This window comes from Mycetomoellerius zeteki, unplaced genomic scaffold, assembly GCF_001594055.1.
Source record: "Mycetomoellerius zeteki isolate Tzet28-1 unplaced genomic scaffold, Tzet1.0 scaffold122, whole genome shotgun sequence".
In the NCBI taxonomy this organism is placed as follows: Eukaryota; Metazoa; Arthropoda; class Insecta; order Hymenoptera; family Formicidae; genus Mycetomoellerius; species Mycetomoellerius zeteki.
The window spans coordinates 1,116,354-1,133,507 of NW_017256147.1; the positions used below are offsets into that span (position 1 = coordinate 1,116,354).

Here is a 17,154-nt window from a genome sequence, read left to right on the forward strand (position 1 = left end):
TTTTTTCGATTTCTCTGAAACGGAGCAAAAACGAGCATATGTCTATAGGACTTTTTTTCTTAGTTTTTTACTCCTCTACACGCTCCCGAAGTTTTGCGATTTAATTTGGAAACACCCTGTATAATATAATAAATAACTTGTAACAATACTAACGCAGCTTAATTTTGGTTTCTTAATTATTTTTCTATAATTTATGTAAGTAGTAAAAGATGTCGATAAACATCAGTTAAGCCCAAGGCACAATGCGAAGGAATAACGTTAGCGATAGAAATAACACGATTTCAACCTATCAAAAACTGTATATTCCAGTGCATCTAATTTCTGATAGGTTGAAATCGTATTATTTCTATCGCTATCGCTATCCCTTCGCATTGTGCCTTGGGCTTAACTGAGATGTTTATCTTTATTTTTTACTGCTTACGTAAATTATACGATAGATAAATAATTAAGAAACCAAAATTAAGCTGCATTAGTATTGTTACAAGTTATTTATTATATTATACATGTTTATATGTATGGTTTGTGTAGATGTGCAATATTGGCTGCCTTCCAACAAGTAACACAGTACGACACAGTGATCATGTCATCTTTGTTTAACATTGACAAAACAACAAGGATGTAATGATCCATTGTGTCACACCGTGTCATTTGTGTCGCTTGTTGGAAGGCACACATTGTATACATGTGTATGTGTAGCATATTTAAATTTAGATGAAAAGCATTGATTATTTTCAGTTAATTGCTTTTCCATCTCCATTTGCTTTTGAAATAAAATTTCTGTTTTTTCTTATTGTTCCATTCTTTTTTCCATGTTTTCTTGTCTTTGCGATAACTTAGTTTCAATGTTCTCTTGCCTTTGCAACAACATTTCTTCAACGTCTTCTTGCTCTTGTAATAATCTTTTTTCAGTGCTTTCTTGCTTTTGCGACAACCTTTCTATTTCTATTGCATGTTGTTCAAGTACTTCTTGCTGCTCATGCAATTGTGTATACACTTATTGCCCATGATCTTCTATACATTCTATTTGTATACATGGAACAACAGTGTTTATTAATCTTCAATATTTTGGGCTGCACGAATAATCCTTGTCATGAAAGTGTTTGTGACAAACTCTTAACTGTTTTATACTTTCATCGGTAATATTTAAAATATCTAGCCATTGCTTGCGACGTCCTTTATTTGTTGGAATCCCATGTGACGGAACTATTTTGCCTGACTTACATCCTTGAATGCAACATGATCTCTCCATTCCTTCACGTTTACTTAATTTCCTTTTATTTATTACACAAAATGCTCAACTGTACGTAGCAATTAGTGTTGCCAGCTCTACCGTTTTAGTGGTAGATTTACCGTTTTGATTCATGAACCTACTGCCTATTGTTTCAGCTAGGTTATCTACCGTCTTTCTTTATTTTATTTTGCATTTATAATATCCTATGTTACTGCTCATTTTACTCAAAGATTAGTATCTTCTATCCGCCATATTGTTCGCGCATCCTTCTGATTGGACGTTAGTATCGTCGTATACGCTACTCGTGTGTCATTGGTCTAGGTTACTTTTTATAAAATATTAAATAATTTGTAATAATCATCAATGTAATTATCAATGAGAAATTTATATAAATAAAGATTAAAAGAAAAAGTATATGAGTATATTCTTTTTATTATTTTTACTTTATTTGCTACCTAGTTGTTTTCGGTTATGTATTACTTATAACTATAATATTTTTTTCTATTTTCTAACAGTTTTACGAAATTTCTTGGAAAAAAAGAGTCTATCGCTTTAAATTTTAAATCTATTGCTTTTTTGGCCCTCTACCGTCCAATTTTTCAACCACCTGGCAACACTGACCATCACAGAACATGTACTAAGCTGACCATATTGCATTTTAGTTCCTCGAAGATCGGGCACGATTTGTAGAAGCGTTGAAACACTGTCAACACGAAAACAATAAGAGTTTACCGGCCCTCAACTTAACCGTACACTATATATTGTTGATTGCGTTTTTCACACGATAAAATTTCACGCTCTGATTTTTTGTTACTATCGTAACTAAGTATGTCTAAAACTATGGTTAAACATCGTTTCTCTCTACTCTTGCGATATTGTAATTGATATAAGGCTTTGTAAGATAATATTTAAATTTTAATGTTTTTCTATTGTCATGGTTGCAGCGACGTTTGTCGCAAGTTGTAACTTTCTTAAGCATAAATTCCTTTAAATTTTTGTAAAATAAAATTAAAGTTTCTGTATAGTGTTTTCTGTATGAATATGTATATATACATATATATATTTGTACATACATAATCAATGCCAAACAGAAACTTATTTGGTGGAAACATGAAGTAGTATCATTTTTTTAAGGTAAGGTTATCTTATATAATAGTATAATTTAATGACACTTGTTTGCTGACATACAAAATGTTTAGATAAAATGATATAAAATCAAACATATCAAAAATATTATTATATGTATAAATGTGTTTGTATAGATTATTAATTGTTATTGTGTTATTATTATTATTATTGTCATTATGTTATACCTTACTTTTCTTTTACAGTTATTACAATTTTAGAAAAACACTGTAGATATTATTGTATCTTATTATGCATGAATAATTTATGATGATAATTATGTGTGAATTCTCCTCCAGGTTCCTGAAGAATACAAATTTAAATTCAGGAATGTAATACGACCAGGTTGACGATTGAAAGTTAAAAGTGTATTCAAAAATCCAAATTTTCATTGAACACAAACAGGATACACAACGTATCAGGAGCATGTTTGCATAGGTAATTCTGCAGTAATTACGTATACATATATACATAAAATTTTGTATTATAAGTATCTGATACCATAATTTTGATATTACATTTCATAGTCTTATGGTATTATAGTGTTTTTCCGATTTGTATAGTAATTTCATAGAGATATATATACGATTTTACACAATTTTATAGCATATTTCTTGTATTTCAGATTAATTACCCGCTTATACTTGAGTAACTTTGGGCAAGTGTTTAATGCAAGCACATAATGTCAATAAATTCGCCGAATGGTGCAAAATTATTTGTATTGCCATACAATTATAAAAACTGGAAATGTTTAATTTCTTCCACTTTATAATCTGTCCTTTTATTATATATAGAGATGCAGCCCTATATTATATCAAGAAAAAAATATTGTTTAATATTAACTTATATACATACAGGTACCTATCAAAGTAAGTAAAGTAGTCAGCCGATTCATATGATAACAAGAAACTTCAGGTCCCGTTGAGAAAAAAAAGAAGAGATAGTATGCTACGTAATTGAAAGTAATCCATATATTTTTCTTGTAATATAAATGTCCATCTTTCGTTAAAACGCGAGCTACGCGAGGGCTACACGAGCTACGTATTCTAAAAAATAAAATGACCTAATGAGCTTGATAAATAAAATGAAACTGAGGCATGCAAGGAAAAATGCACAATTTAGATATCGATAGTTACCAAGATAGAAAAGCTTTACAACTAGCAAGCATCGTACAGCTTGTTCCTATGTAATTATTTAGTATTTCAGTTCATATATCTGGAGTCTTACTTTAAGAACTGATTAACATTAATATATAGCATTTAATTAAATTATATCAAATTTAAACTGAATTTTATGAGATACATTTTTAAGGATATAATTTTTTAAATGTTATATATTATATTGTAAAAATGGTTCTTATGAAAAAAAATTGCTCATGCTCATTCAATTCTATATGTATATCTTATGTTAATGGTTTCAGAGTATCTATTACTATTAAACTCTTTTTGTTATAATGTGTATCTGATCTGAACAAATTAAGTCACATTGCAGTCCCTGTGTTAAACCTGAACCAGTCAGCGTCACTATTTTATTCTAATATGAATGTTCTAACTACGTTTAATTATTTCGAGATAGATTTGGTTCAAGTAATGCATAACTTCAGTGCCATATCCCTATACCTGATCTCATATCTGTGATCATTAGCTAAGCGGTAGCTAACATTTTGTTGTACAAAAAGAAAATGTACCTTGTTAAGTAGTCTATTCGGTAGATTACTTGTCACTGTCACACTTGTCATCATTGTACATTTATTCGTCTTCATATAAATGATTGTAGTTAGAGATTTTTTTTTTATTGTAGACTGCTATACCTCTTATGTTTACTACAATACTGTTTCCTTATTTTCAACTATTTCAACTAGATTTTAAATTATATTTCCTACACTTGACTGAAAGACGCGTCTTTTTCATTACCGATAATGATTTTTATTGTTACGTTTACCGATAATATGATTCTTATTGTTATTTATTTATTAATTTATAATGCGATAAGTCTGATAGGCTTAAGTTTAACACAAATTTATAAGTTACTATATAGCTATAAATAATTAGTTCATCAAAATTGCCAAAAGTCTTCATACATATGGATCGAATAGATCATTAATCATAAATACATTATTGTACGCATAAAACATTTATTAAGGAAAGTCTGACGTCTTAAACATTAATCAAGTTAGTATAGTAAAGTACTTTACAGCAGATGCCTCATTAATTCGTGTTCATCAAAAATTCAGTATTGTGTATGCGTAGAACATCTCTTTCGTATAATGATAAATAAACCTGTATTTACCTATATTTGTACATTACGTGCATTACATAAATTGTCGACTGCATAAAATCGAGGTAAATATACTGCACATATGATAATACTAATATATTTACCTCTTTCTATATATTATACTCACTGAAACTATAGATTCATCGCTATTACCTATGAAATAAGAATAGAAATGTTAGAAACTCTCACACAACAGGGTAAAATTAATATGCTTTTGATGCTTGCAGCATCGGGTTCATTATATTTTACATAAGTATGTATACTTATTAACTAAAAATAGAGTATAGAGAACATACCTCTGAACAGGGTAAAAGCGAAAAAATATTCGGCAAGCTTATAATGTTCGTTAGTTTACATAATTACAAATACCTTCTTTGTTCAGAGATACTAATTTATTTTACAAGTGTGTGTAATTATCAACTTTTCCTTTCAATTTTCATAGTAAAGCATTTTTGTTACATCAATAATAAACATCGCCCAAGATCTGTAAATATTTTTAAGTACATGTTGGTCACATCCGAATGTGTTTATTACGCCGTTATATTGCAATCACTTTTCTATGCAAACAAGATTAATGAGATTTCAGTATCATTTTTTCAACATACATATATATTCTATATCCTATACTAGAGAATAAAACAAGTATTTACGAATTAAATATACATAGTGAGAGAAAATGTATTGAATGCTTCTAAAATGATAGTAGTAATTTAATGCTCTTGCATATACAAGTTCTGCATTCTAATGAAAATAGTACATATTTCTTTTTGACTTGATTATCGAAATGTTTCTAAACTAAATACTGAATTTTCCAATTGATTTTGTACAATTGCGCGTAATAAATGAATAACTCGAATGTATTAAAAATTGATCTTTTATTCTTTTTTTTTTTCAGTCTCTGTATTGTTGTACATCGTGGGTTTAACTTATCACAATATAATGTTTTTACGCATAGAACACAATTAATACAGGAAAATTAATTTATCATAGATCTACATATATATACAATTATTGAACTTATACATGAAAATTTACGAACATTCTTGTAAAAAAATATTAATAGTTTATACATAAAAATTTGAATTCGATAAAATTAGGAGATGTATTACATAACAAAGTATTCGACTAAATATCATTATATCTTTATTAATCTAACTGCATACTTAAATATTTTACGCAGTACGAGCGGTAAGCGAATGAACTTGTTTTAAAACCATGTGAAAACATCGTCTAAACATATTCTGCCTTTCATATTGATACTTTACAAAGAAATATAATACAATAAAATATAACTCGTATAATTTATATAGACATATGAGTTTGTATATTATGTCAAAACTCCTACGCATATAAATTGCATAACCAGGTCCGACTTCTTTTAACAAATTTGATAGAAGTTCCTTACACAGTACACATACAGTATTTATTACATAAATATTTTGTATATATAAGAATGACGGAAAAAAAAAGATACAGCTGTGTTCTTAGGCCTAGAGGATGAAGTTGTAAATAAATAACATTTTACTATAAAATTTGCAGAAAAGGAGAGATTAGAATTACGTTTTAAACCGCTGACATGTACATTCAAGAAAAATGTGTACAATATAATGCAATAAAGGAAACAGTTTTAAAGCTTCCATTGCACTATTCCCAGAAAATAAATCTTCACCAAATGCGATAATGTCATTAATTCCATGATGAAGCAATGTTATTGCTTGTTTAAGAGAGCTGATATTTGTTATTCATGTGTTAACGATTATTTAGTAATATACTGAAATGTATCATATTGAATTATATATATTCGCGCGCGCGAATGTAATTTTTTTAAATATACGTTCATCAGGGCACTGTATTCATTTAGGATAATACTAGTAAGAATATCCTCCTCCTCCTCTCGGATAAACTTTATTCTAGAGAATATATTTCATTTATTTACTATCTACTGGCTGTAAACTATAAATTATGCAATCTTTTGAATTAAATTATGTATATGTTTTTTTTAGAATATAGTGTGATCTATTCAGTGAAGTGAGGTTGTCTACAATAAATATAAAATATTCGAGGTATAAGCGCAACAGAATAAATTTCCACACACTCTTTTTATACATTACTATTTACATGGGGTGTGGAACATTTGCTCGAATTTATGTCATTCTGTGTATATGCTCTTATAATATGCAACTTTAGAAATATAAAATATTTTCTTCTGCAACTTATACACATGCAATTTAAAATAGCTGTCATCTATTTTGCAAACATTTATACACAATTACTTTTTGTCATTTCTATCTTGCTAAAAGAATATGAAATATATATATTTCAAAGAATATAAAGTCTTTAAAGAATACTTGTCCTCAATGCATTTGAAAATTAAAGGACATTTAATAAAAAGTAGATTATTTTCACAGCAATAATATGGCAAGCAATGACCTTGTAATTTTACTTTGTAAAATTTACAAAATATATGAAAAAAAAACAGGAATGTATTTCTTAAAGATTCGTTACTAAGCTTATATTATAATGTCAGATGCGAGGCAACATACTTCTATGATTTTCTATGATTCACAATAACTTTATCTACCTAATTGTTAATAAGCCAAAACAAGTTTCGGAACTGTGTTTCCACATAGTTTGTTGTGAACTCAAAGCAGTATTTATATCACATTTTAAAAACTTAATTTTCTGAATCTATTCGCGAAAGATCATTCTCGCAAACTTGAATAAATGTTTTTCTGACATCATAATCTATGACAGCATCGTCAAACCTTAGAACACTTTTTTCAATACTAATATCAGTAATACGTCTCCCTTTATCAACTTGATTTTTATCTACTTGTACTAAATATGAGGTACCATAAAATCAGTCTCTACATTAGATATCGACAAAGAAATATATAACAAATTAAACATTTTAATACTAAATATCATAGGATTCCTCTTTATATGAAGAATTCGTCAAGAACTAGACCTCATCGACTAGACACAATAAATTATTAATTCATTTAATAATTATACACAAAATAATATTGATAAAACTATGTTTTTTTAATAAAATTTTAAGTTATTTAATTAAAATAACTTTTTGACAACTAAATCAAAAGACTTCATACAAATTATGATTTGGTCCAGATTTTTACGCATCAGAGAAAAGTGCAGTAAAAATAAATTACATAAGAAAGTAAATATCCTTTTATTGCCAAGTAGCAATAAACGCGCACAATAAAATATTTACCGACTCAATTTCATATACTGTTCTATATTATTTCGCTAATGATTAAATTAAGCTAAAAAAACATAGGAAAAGCAGTATACACTAATTAATATATAGTATATGAAAATATTATTATTAATTCTGTTTGTGTATGTGGCTTTTTCAAATTGTAAATTATCCGGATATTCAATACTGGTATATTCAGAGTAATAATTCTACTAATTAATATAATCATTAATTATTTCCACCTTATTTAAAATTTAAGATAAAATATCGTATTTTTTTTAAATATAATAATCCGTGTAATAAAATTCTTTACTAGTTCATCCCTATTAATCTACTTCTGCAATAACTTTGGAAATATACCTCAGAAATTTAACTTTTACCAGAATAAATGAGATTACTACTGAAAATAGTTCCTCTTTCTTTTCAACACATATATCGCATTATTCATATATTTACTTAATATTTAAATGCAACTATAAAATAATATATACGTGCGTAATATATATACGTATATATCTATATACATAAAATACATATTAAAAAAAAATCTATCAGAAATGCTTCTTGATCATATGATACAATCATAAATGAAGCATAACTTAAAAAATATTATTTCTCTCTCTCTTTTATAAACTTTTAATCTTATAGATTATGTCTGAATAACTGTACGAATTATATCGCGTTAGCGTTGCCACCTAGACGATTGTTCTAACTCTGTATCAAAAAAAAAAAGAAAAAAAAGTTAGTGTTTTTGAAATCAAGTGGTTTATGAAAATTATCAAAACAAGAAAAATCCAAAAATATTATCATCATAAGATAAAAAAAGCGAATAATAAAAAACAAAATTTTGACAATCACGAAACAGAAAATATTTAAATTATATAAATTATATAATCCCAGGAAAAAAAGGTTATATATATGGACATTATATACATATAATTATATATAATTGTATATAAAATATGCCAATTTTTTATATAATTATATATAATTTTATATGAAACATTTTTTTCCGGGATGCGCACGATTACATAGTAAGTATATAAATTATTTTTATTGGCTTCATTTCCATAAATATTTGCAGTTTTAACAAGCTCCATATTTTCAAATTTCTTGATAAATTCATAAAATTCTTAACAGTTCATCGACAAATATAACATCATAATGTATACATCTTACTCGAAACGCCCTTCTCAGTTTTTTCCCAATGCCATTCAGAATTTTTTTTTTGTTAAAAACTACATAAGATGTTTTACATTTCATGCAACCTGGAGAAGTAACGAAACCCAAACTCGGACATAAATCTTCAAAATCCGGAGTTTTTGGATCAAACCCAAAAAGGTGGCAACTCTACATCGCGTTGTGTTTTAACATCTTGGAAGCTTTTAATGTAATAATTTTCGGTATCATATGTTCAATTTTTATTTCAATCATCGAATTACGACTTAGCGCAAGTAGTTAAAAATTGGCGACTTAGCGTAAGTAGTTAAAAATTGGCGACTTCTTCAGGAGCATAAACGACAATCACGCTGTAATAAACAAATGCACATATGTAATAAACATAATTTCTTTATTATATTTAGGCCTTTGTGATCCAATCGTACTATTAGCGTTTTCCCTTGGAATACACTGAGTGTAGTCTCGCATCGCATCAGTTGCGTGTAAACGTTACACTGCACTGAAGTGGTGTATATCATGATGTGAACTACTTCTGCATTATTGAATTAGCTGAAATCCTGTTTCCGCTTGAGTTTTATTTTCAAATTTTAAATGTCATACTGGCTCTACACCGTCCCTGTGAGACGATGTAGCAAAATCCCACTTCGTGCATAAAATTTGCACTACACCGAATGAGTTCACTTACCACCAGCTATTGAAACACGGTACTGTCCGAGTTGCACTAGCTGGGCGATAGTGCAGCTAAGAGAAAACGCTATATATTAACAATTTATGTCAAATGTTCTAATCAAACAAGATCTAAAAATGACATCGTAAATAGATCTATAATATATATCCTTTAATTGCTATTTAAATAAAACATGTATAATTTTTTTAAATAGCTTTTTTAACTTTGTAACTATTATACATGAAAATTATTTGAATTTGGAATATTTATATTCTAAAAAAATCAAATCACAAAAGGCTGGAACATATTAGAGATCTCATTGCAAAACTCGATATCTCTAATAAAAGGTTACCCAGAAAAATTTGATATTTATAAAAATAAATAATAATGAATAGCAATTCGATGTGAAGATTAAAATATCAACTACCAATTATATTTACAGAGAATTAAGAAATCATTATTACAGTTTAAAATGTATGTCTTACAAATGCTTTCGTAAATTTCCCTTATTGTATGTTATTGTATATACACTGAATTGCTAAAAATGTTCTCGTAATCTACACGTAAATTTTCATAATTACAATAGAAACTGATAACTGCAGTTTTTTGTCTATTTTTTAAGATTTTTTTTAATTATAAGATTCAAACGGAGATAGCCAAGTTTTGAAATGAGAGACTATATAATAAATACACATTATACTCACCCACTGCATTTTTTCATGTTCTTCTACACATAGATATAAGTTCTGAAAATAAAATGTCAGTAAATATAAATATTATATGATTCAATAATAATATAGTACACTAATGAATAATTATTAAGCCAATAAGGCGCTATCTTACACAAGTTTTGATTATAATATCTTCAAATAGATGATTGAAAAATACATTACTTATATCAATAATTTCATGGAAAATAATGTTAACGTTATATACAAGTTACATTTTAAATAATATACAAGTGACACATTTTAAGTAATTTTATACAATTTAATATTACTTCCTATATAAAAGACAATTCTTAATATTTAATTTTCTTATTCTTTTTATGTATAAATAAAAAATTTAATTTGTTTCATGGCAAATATTAAATTAAGGGAACAATGTTCTAAATATTTTACACACATCTATGTTTTATATATATATATAATTAATAATTATGTTAGCCTTATATTCAAATTTTGATAAATTTTAATTTATCACTTATTAATATTTTGTGAAATTTTAAAAAATGATAATTCTACAAATATTCTATAGTAAACACCAACAATTTTTATAAATTATTTTGTGATATAAGAAGACAATAATCTTCGGAGATGTATCATGTATCTTGATGTTCTTCTGTGTAGGTGTATATGTTCTGTGTAGGTGCATAATGTTTTACAGATTTAATAATTCTAAAAAATAATACAATAACCCCAAATGATAATGAGATTTCAAAACATTGATTTATAATAAATATTAAGTTACCTTTTTTTATTGTAGAAGATTGAACTTCCTTCTCGAACATCGTATTGAATCAGAGTAAACAAGTTTATTTAGCATTTAGAAGGAACAAAACTATAGATACGATTCTTCCTTTTTTCTTCTTAGATGTTTTTTCTTTTTTCTTCTTAGATGTTTTTTCAGTGGGTGGTGATTTGATGCATCTGACAGTCTACTTCTTAATGATATTTGTTATCTTATGGTTTATGGTCTCGGTTACAATTATTGTGATGTAGTCTTAAATTACTATTAAGATTCATTCAAAATAAAATTTTATCTTATACAGTTGCATAGGATGTTCAAGCAGATTATTCCTTTTACGATAGTAAGCAATTTGTTGACGGCATATCTTAATGGATATATTGAAGCAGAAGTAAATAAAATTATTTAAAAACTTGCTGTAGCTCATCTCTCTTGAGATTGAAAATTTTTCAATATGACTTTTTTGTGAACATCGTTATTGTATTGTATTTTTTTTCTTCACGGTTTCTTCAGTAAATAACAATCTGTTATATTTGATAGCTTGCGACTTAGTGGCATTCACTAACGTACGATCTATATTACGAATTTTAATTAAAAGTCAATCAGAATTTAAGGATGAAAATCTGGAGACACGGTAGTGTCTTGGCGCTAATATGTACCTTACACAATATGATGTTGAGGCAGAATCTTTTCTTTTAATATTGAACAATTTGACAGCATTTGAAATATTTTTGGATATATAAAATTCATTTAAAAATTGATTTAGCCTATCTTTCAGAATATGAAAGCTTTCAACTTCTTCTTTCTTGCAAACATAAAAATATTTAGTTAAGACATCGTTATTTAACTTATTAGGAAGAGTATCGAAATTCCATGACTTTGAAACCTAAAAGAGTGATGTTTGAATTAGTTAACAATAATATTTAGCATTGTAATGAAATTACGATTTACTGACATAGGTTTATCGAACTTTGCTGGCAATTGCAGAAAGATATTATTAGCATTTAAATGAGAAGTTATCAGGTTCATATTACTATCAAAGCATCATTTTGATTATTGCATAGAATGTTTTTTTTTTTGTTAAGTGCTGTATCTGTATGTATATATATTTTTTAATTAAGACAGATATTCCTGAGGTAGGAAATTAGTAGTGTCATTCGATAATAAATCTTCCAAAGTTTGAAAATGTGAGACACTGATATCTTCAAAGTCATTTATACAATTATTTTTCATTACTTCACTAATTATTTCTTTTGAATCTACTTCGAAAAAGTCGGTATCAAATGTATGTTCAGAGGACATCAAAATATCGCAATCGCTTTTGTCTCGTTTCTTCATCGTATCTTCATAAATGCATTTTTTTCTATTATCAGAATTGACATGCTGGCTGTCCATTGAAGACTCCATAATTTCGTCTTCGATAAATGTAGTTGAGACAATACATGTGTCCTTAGAATTATTTAGTACACCGGTTAAATTAATTTCGGGCTGTTCAGAAGGTTGCCAGAAGACATCTTCCAAAAGAGTTTCATTTTGGATATCATTTACGAAATTGTGTTCCAAGTCTATACAATTGTTTGTCATCTCGTCAGTTTCTTCTTTTTTGGGGAAAAATTTTTTCATATTGCAATCCACTTCTACATTAGAGAAATGTAATCGATCGTTTAATATAAAAGAATCGCAAGCACTTTCTTTTTGTTGTTCCTTTATCATAGTTTCAGAATATTTACTATCGTAATTATTTATTTTTATAAAATTACCAAAATTAACATGTTGGTTATACGCTGGTGGGTCTGCAATTTGATCTTCAGTAAATGTAGTTGAAACAATGCATTTGTCATCGGATTTATCTAAACATTGCACTCTCTTTTCAGCGTGTACAGTCGTGACACATTTATCAGTAGGATTTAAAAGATAAACATATTTATTACAATCATTTTTTGTGTCGCAAGTCAATTTGACATCGTTTTCATTATCATTAAATGTGTTATGCAGATTCCCTTGTGCTTTTGCCACGATAACGTTTGTACAACAATACTCTGGACATTTAACTTGACACACATTCTGTTTTATCATTTCCGTAATTAGTGAGCTACGATCAGTTATAAACTGCAAACTAGTCATTATAAAGCGATCAACATGCCTTGTATTGCAACATGGGCACGATTTTTGTATCGCACAATCCGTGTTTGTTGGTAATTCTTGCTTAAAATCAAATTGATAATTCTGCTGATCTGAAACATTGTTTTGGCACGTTTTTAAAGGTATTGTCTCCATGGCACTTTCTTCCTGAGATGTTAATGCATCCTTATTTTGTGTTATCGAATTGTCACAAGAACCAGTTATATCTTCTATTGTCATATTAGATGATACACAATTCTTTAATTTACTTTTTTTCGACACATTAGCCTTCAACTCGTTAATATTCTGATCGTCTAACATCGGTGATTTCAAATAATGCGAGTTATAACGGTGTTGTTTCTCATCCTCTTTCATAAACTCCATACAGGTATCATTGCTAACTGAAGTACAATTTTTTGTACTATTACTGCTTTTGATATCAACAGGTTTAGACTCTAAACAATTTTTTTCTTTTAAGTTTTTGTTATCTTCATTAGAATATCTTTTAACATCGGATTTTGTAAGCTTGTTTGAATATTTCGAAGAATTGATATGCTTTTTGTTTTTCCTATCTTTTTTAACTTTTGAAGATTCCGAATTTAGATTAGTCCTTTTTCTTTTTACTTTATCATCTCCAGTTAAATCAATTATTATGATTTTGTGTGAATTATTTATTTTCTGTTCAGATGTACCTCCATTAGAATTATTTGGACGAAATAACGAATTTATCTGATGCTTCTGAAAAAGCAGTATTCCAAACGTTAAATGCATTATACTTAATAAATGTAAAGATTTTCATATATAATTTGAAACGAAACACTATCAAAAGATCTTACCTGAAACTTCGAACAAGTTTGATCGGCATGAATTGTTTTGGTACATTTTAAACCTGTAGAGTTATCCATTTTGTCTTCAAATAGTAGGAATTGTTTATGAACTTCCTTTATATCAAACTGATTTGATTCTATTAACCATAGTGTTTCATTTTTTTCTTGAATAGGTGGTCTAGGCACAAATTTCAATAATTCGTCTTGCAATTTTGGCATACGCGGTCCTAGCAACATTAGGGCTAACTCGTCAATTTTTTTCTTTAACTTCTTTGTTTCTTCCATTTTTCTCCACATTTTAAAGGCGAGCAAATATCTGATATAAGCTACATCGGTTATAGATGTAGTCTTTGTTTTGAGATTAGTAAAGCTCCTCCTATGTAGAGAAAATATAATCTGTATTATCTCAATATTGTCTATGAGATATTTATAATGTAATAGATTAAAAAAAATATTTACGTACATAAATATATGATTGCATACTTTTGTCGTGTATTTATTTCTAAGTAATATCCTGAAAATATGTTCTTCCGAGTTATCTGTAAAGAATTCAATATTAGAGAACTCTCTTTTTTTCTCTCTTATCTATCGGCAGTCAGATCAAATCAATTTTTCCAAAATCAATTTTTGATAACACTTACTTAGGTATATGTACAATGTTGCAAGAATCTTTGCAGCAACTTTAGAAGAATCTTTAGAATCTTCACCGACGTGACTAGAAGTTTTTAACTCCATATCTATATACACATTTAACAAAGCTGATATTTTATTTAAATATTGACTATAATCTACATTCTGAGAAAGAAAAGATAAAAGATTAACGATTATTTTATATTTACAATTCTGTAAAATAAAAATAAATAATTAGGATTAATAATACCTGTTGTTTTATATCAAGCCAATACATATGAAAGAATATTAACATTTTATTAATATGGTTTTTTATCAAATCAATTTTATCATTAAATTCGACAGTGTTCTCTGCTACGCTAGAGAGAATATTCCTGAAATACAGCAAAATTACATATCTTTTATGTATACCTTACTCAATCCCTAATCTGTTTATACATGTGTGAAATTTCTGCTTATAAAAAATTTAGCAACGTTGAATTGGATCTTCATAATGATGTAAATGATAATCTTACTGGGTGTAGAAGAAAAGCAATCGTTCCAGACATTCATAATTTCTACTTCCTGCACATGAATGTATGATTTTATTGAATTTTGGTAACCATGGAAGTACTTGTTCAATTTTGTTATTATCTTTCAATATGACATCTTCCAGACTTTTTTCCCGACTTTTTAAACGTTTTTTTGTATTTTTATTACTTTCACATTTATAATTGATATCCATAACGATATCTTCCTCTGTAGCTCTTGTAGGTTTACAGCATAAATTCTCTGCAATTATAAAAAGACTTACAGCATGCACGCAACACAATAATCAATATTTAATGTTTTAAATTTGCATTTTAATGTTAATGAAATTTATAATGCTTTATTTAACATCTTGTACCAATCAAGTCAAGTGTAGAAAGGCATAATTATTGACTATTATTTGTTTCTACAAATTTATAAAAAGAAAATTTTTTATTATATGCATAAAAATGTACTGTATTAAATATCAAAATTTAAGTTCACTCGAGTGTTACCACTTTAAATAATTATTATTATTAATCAGGTATTAAAATTGTTTTCCATGTATGTTATATTTATAATAGTTATATCATATTAATAAAAAGTAATATATAAGCCAAATGTTTAGAACAGCAAAGCTGCAATTGTGTCAACATTTATGTTATACATTTAATAATTAATAAAAAAAGTTAAATTACTAAAACTAAAAGAGTAGCACGATAGAAATAGATATATCTAAACGTGTTGTTAGAAACCGTCAACAACTTTGCGATTTCGGATATCGTGACAGGTGCAGACTTTAATATCATTGCGGCACACGATACGTTTCATGTAAAATTATCATGCAGTGGTTTCGCGTTCTTTCGTGGCGAGGAAAATGATCGAGGAAATCGTCCGAAAAGAAGAACTCTTCATCTTACAGCGTCTGACAGATTTCCGTCGCAGATTTCCGACGCGACGATAACCCGCCGTGCCCTCTTGGCGTGTAGCGGCCTGTCAACGTGGAGGCTTCTCTTCCCGGTTGAGCGAGTTCTCTTCCTGGCCGAGTGTTTCTTCCAAGTCGTATCCGAATCACGTCTGGCGCAACCGTTCCTCCGTCCGCAGCTAAATCAGCCGTCCGTGAGACTGCGGCATCTTCCGAGATTTACGACCACTAAACGCGCAAGGCAGGAGTCGGAACGCGTTCGTGCTCCGCTCGTTAATCGCCTGTCGACGACAACGACACACTTCGCTCGCTCGCGCGCTCACTCGTTCGTTGCTCGCTCCTCTTCCTTTGTATTGGCCTTGGTTCCCAACACGGGCCCGTGTCACGGGGGTTCACTTAGCCAGTGATATTTCAGAGACCAGCACTCGTTTCGTTCGTTCGTTGTGCCAGCTCGGCCGCTTGCGACAACCGGACAACACGCCGCCTATCGCCCGACACTCGTAACTTGCCAAGGCTGTGACCTGCCACCTGCGTTCGGATTCAACGTTTTTACGCGCTTTAAGCATCCCTAAATAACCTCGCATGCCAGCACATTGTGCCAATGTATAGCACGGTCGATATGCTGCAGTTATTATGTCATTTTGTATGATAAAGCGGATAATGTTTGCATAGTGCTGTCACGATTGTAGTCACGACGTGTAGTCGAAATTTTAGGTTTGATTACTTTACTGGCATTTTATCAGCACAATATATTCGCACAGCGTACAGATCACGATGTGCTGTCAGATAGGAGTTACGTCAGATGAGGAGTTAGCTGGATATCGTAATGTACTGGCATCGTGCAAACATTTTATCCGAGCGCCTCTTTATCGTTCATTACAATGAATTCGATCGAATGCACTCAGTGCGCCCTGGTGCACATTAAAGCTATCGAACACAAATTGAAAAATATGTGTTTAATATAAAAACCAATTAGACACA

The 17,154-nt window shown here is 29.0% G+C and overlaps 2 protein-coding genes and 1 long non-coding RNA gene across 3 annotated transcripts in view; 1 reads left to right on the forward strand and 2 right to left on the reverse strand.

Annotated features, from left to right (window-relative positions):
• The window catches only part of TH1 (negative elongation factor complex member TH1), a 73,771-nt gene that overhangs the window by 30,964 nt on the left and 25,653 nt on the right, over window positions 1–17,154 (forward strand). The gene's annotated exons all lie outside the window — the stretch shown is intronic.
• On the reverse strand, window positions 8,867–12,077 carry LOC108731241 (uncharacterized). Its single transcript, XR_001937012.1, has 3 exons — window positions 11,167–12,077; window positions 10,401–10,442; window positions 8,867–9,379 (listed from the first exon to the last, which is right to left on the reverse strand). It is a non-coding gene; the product is annotated as an uncharacterized lncRNA (long non-coding RNA).
• LOC108731200 (uncharacterized) lies at window positions 12,255–15,540 on the reverse strand (the record flags this gene model as incomplete). The annotated part of the gene is made up of 7 exons (XM_018461399.1): window positions 12,255–13,839; window positions 13,909–14,022; window positions 14,121–14,487; window positions 14,575–14,650; window positions 14,753–14,906; window positions 14,992–15,115; window positions 15,257–15,540. Coding segments are annotated over 7 exons (2,679 nt in total), but the record flags the coding sequence as incomplete, so codon positions are not given.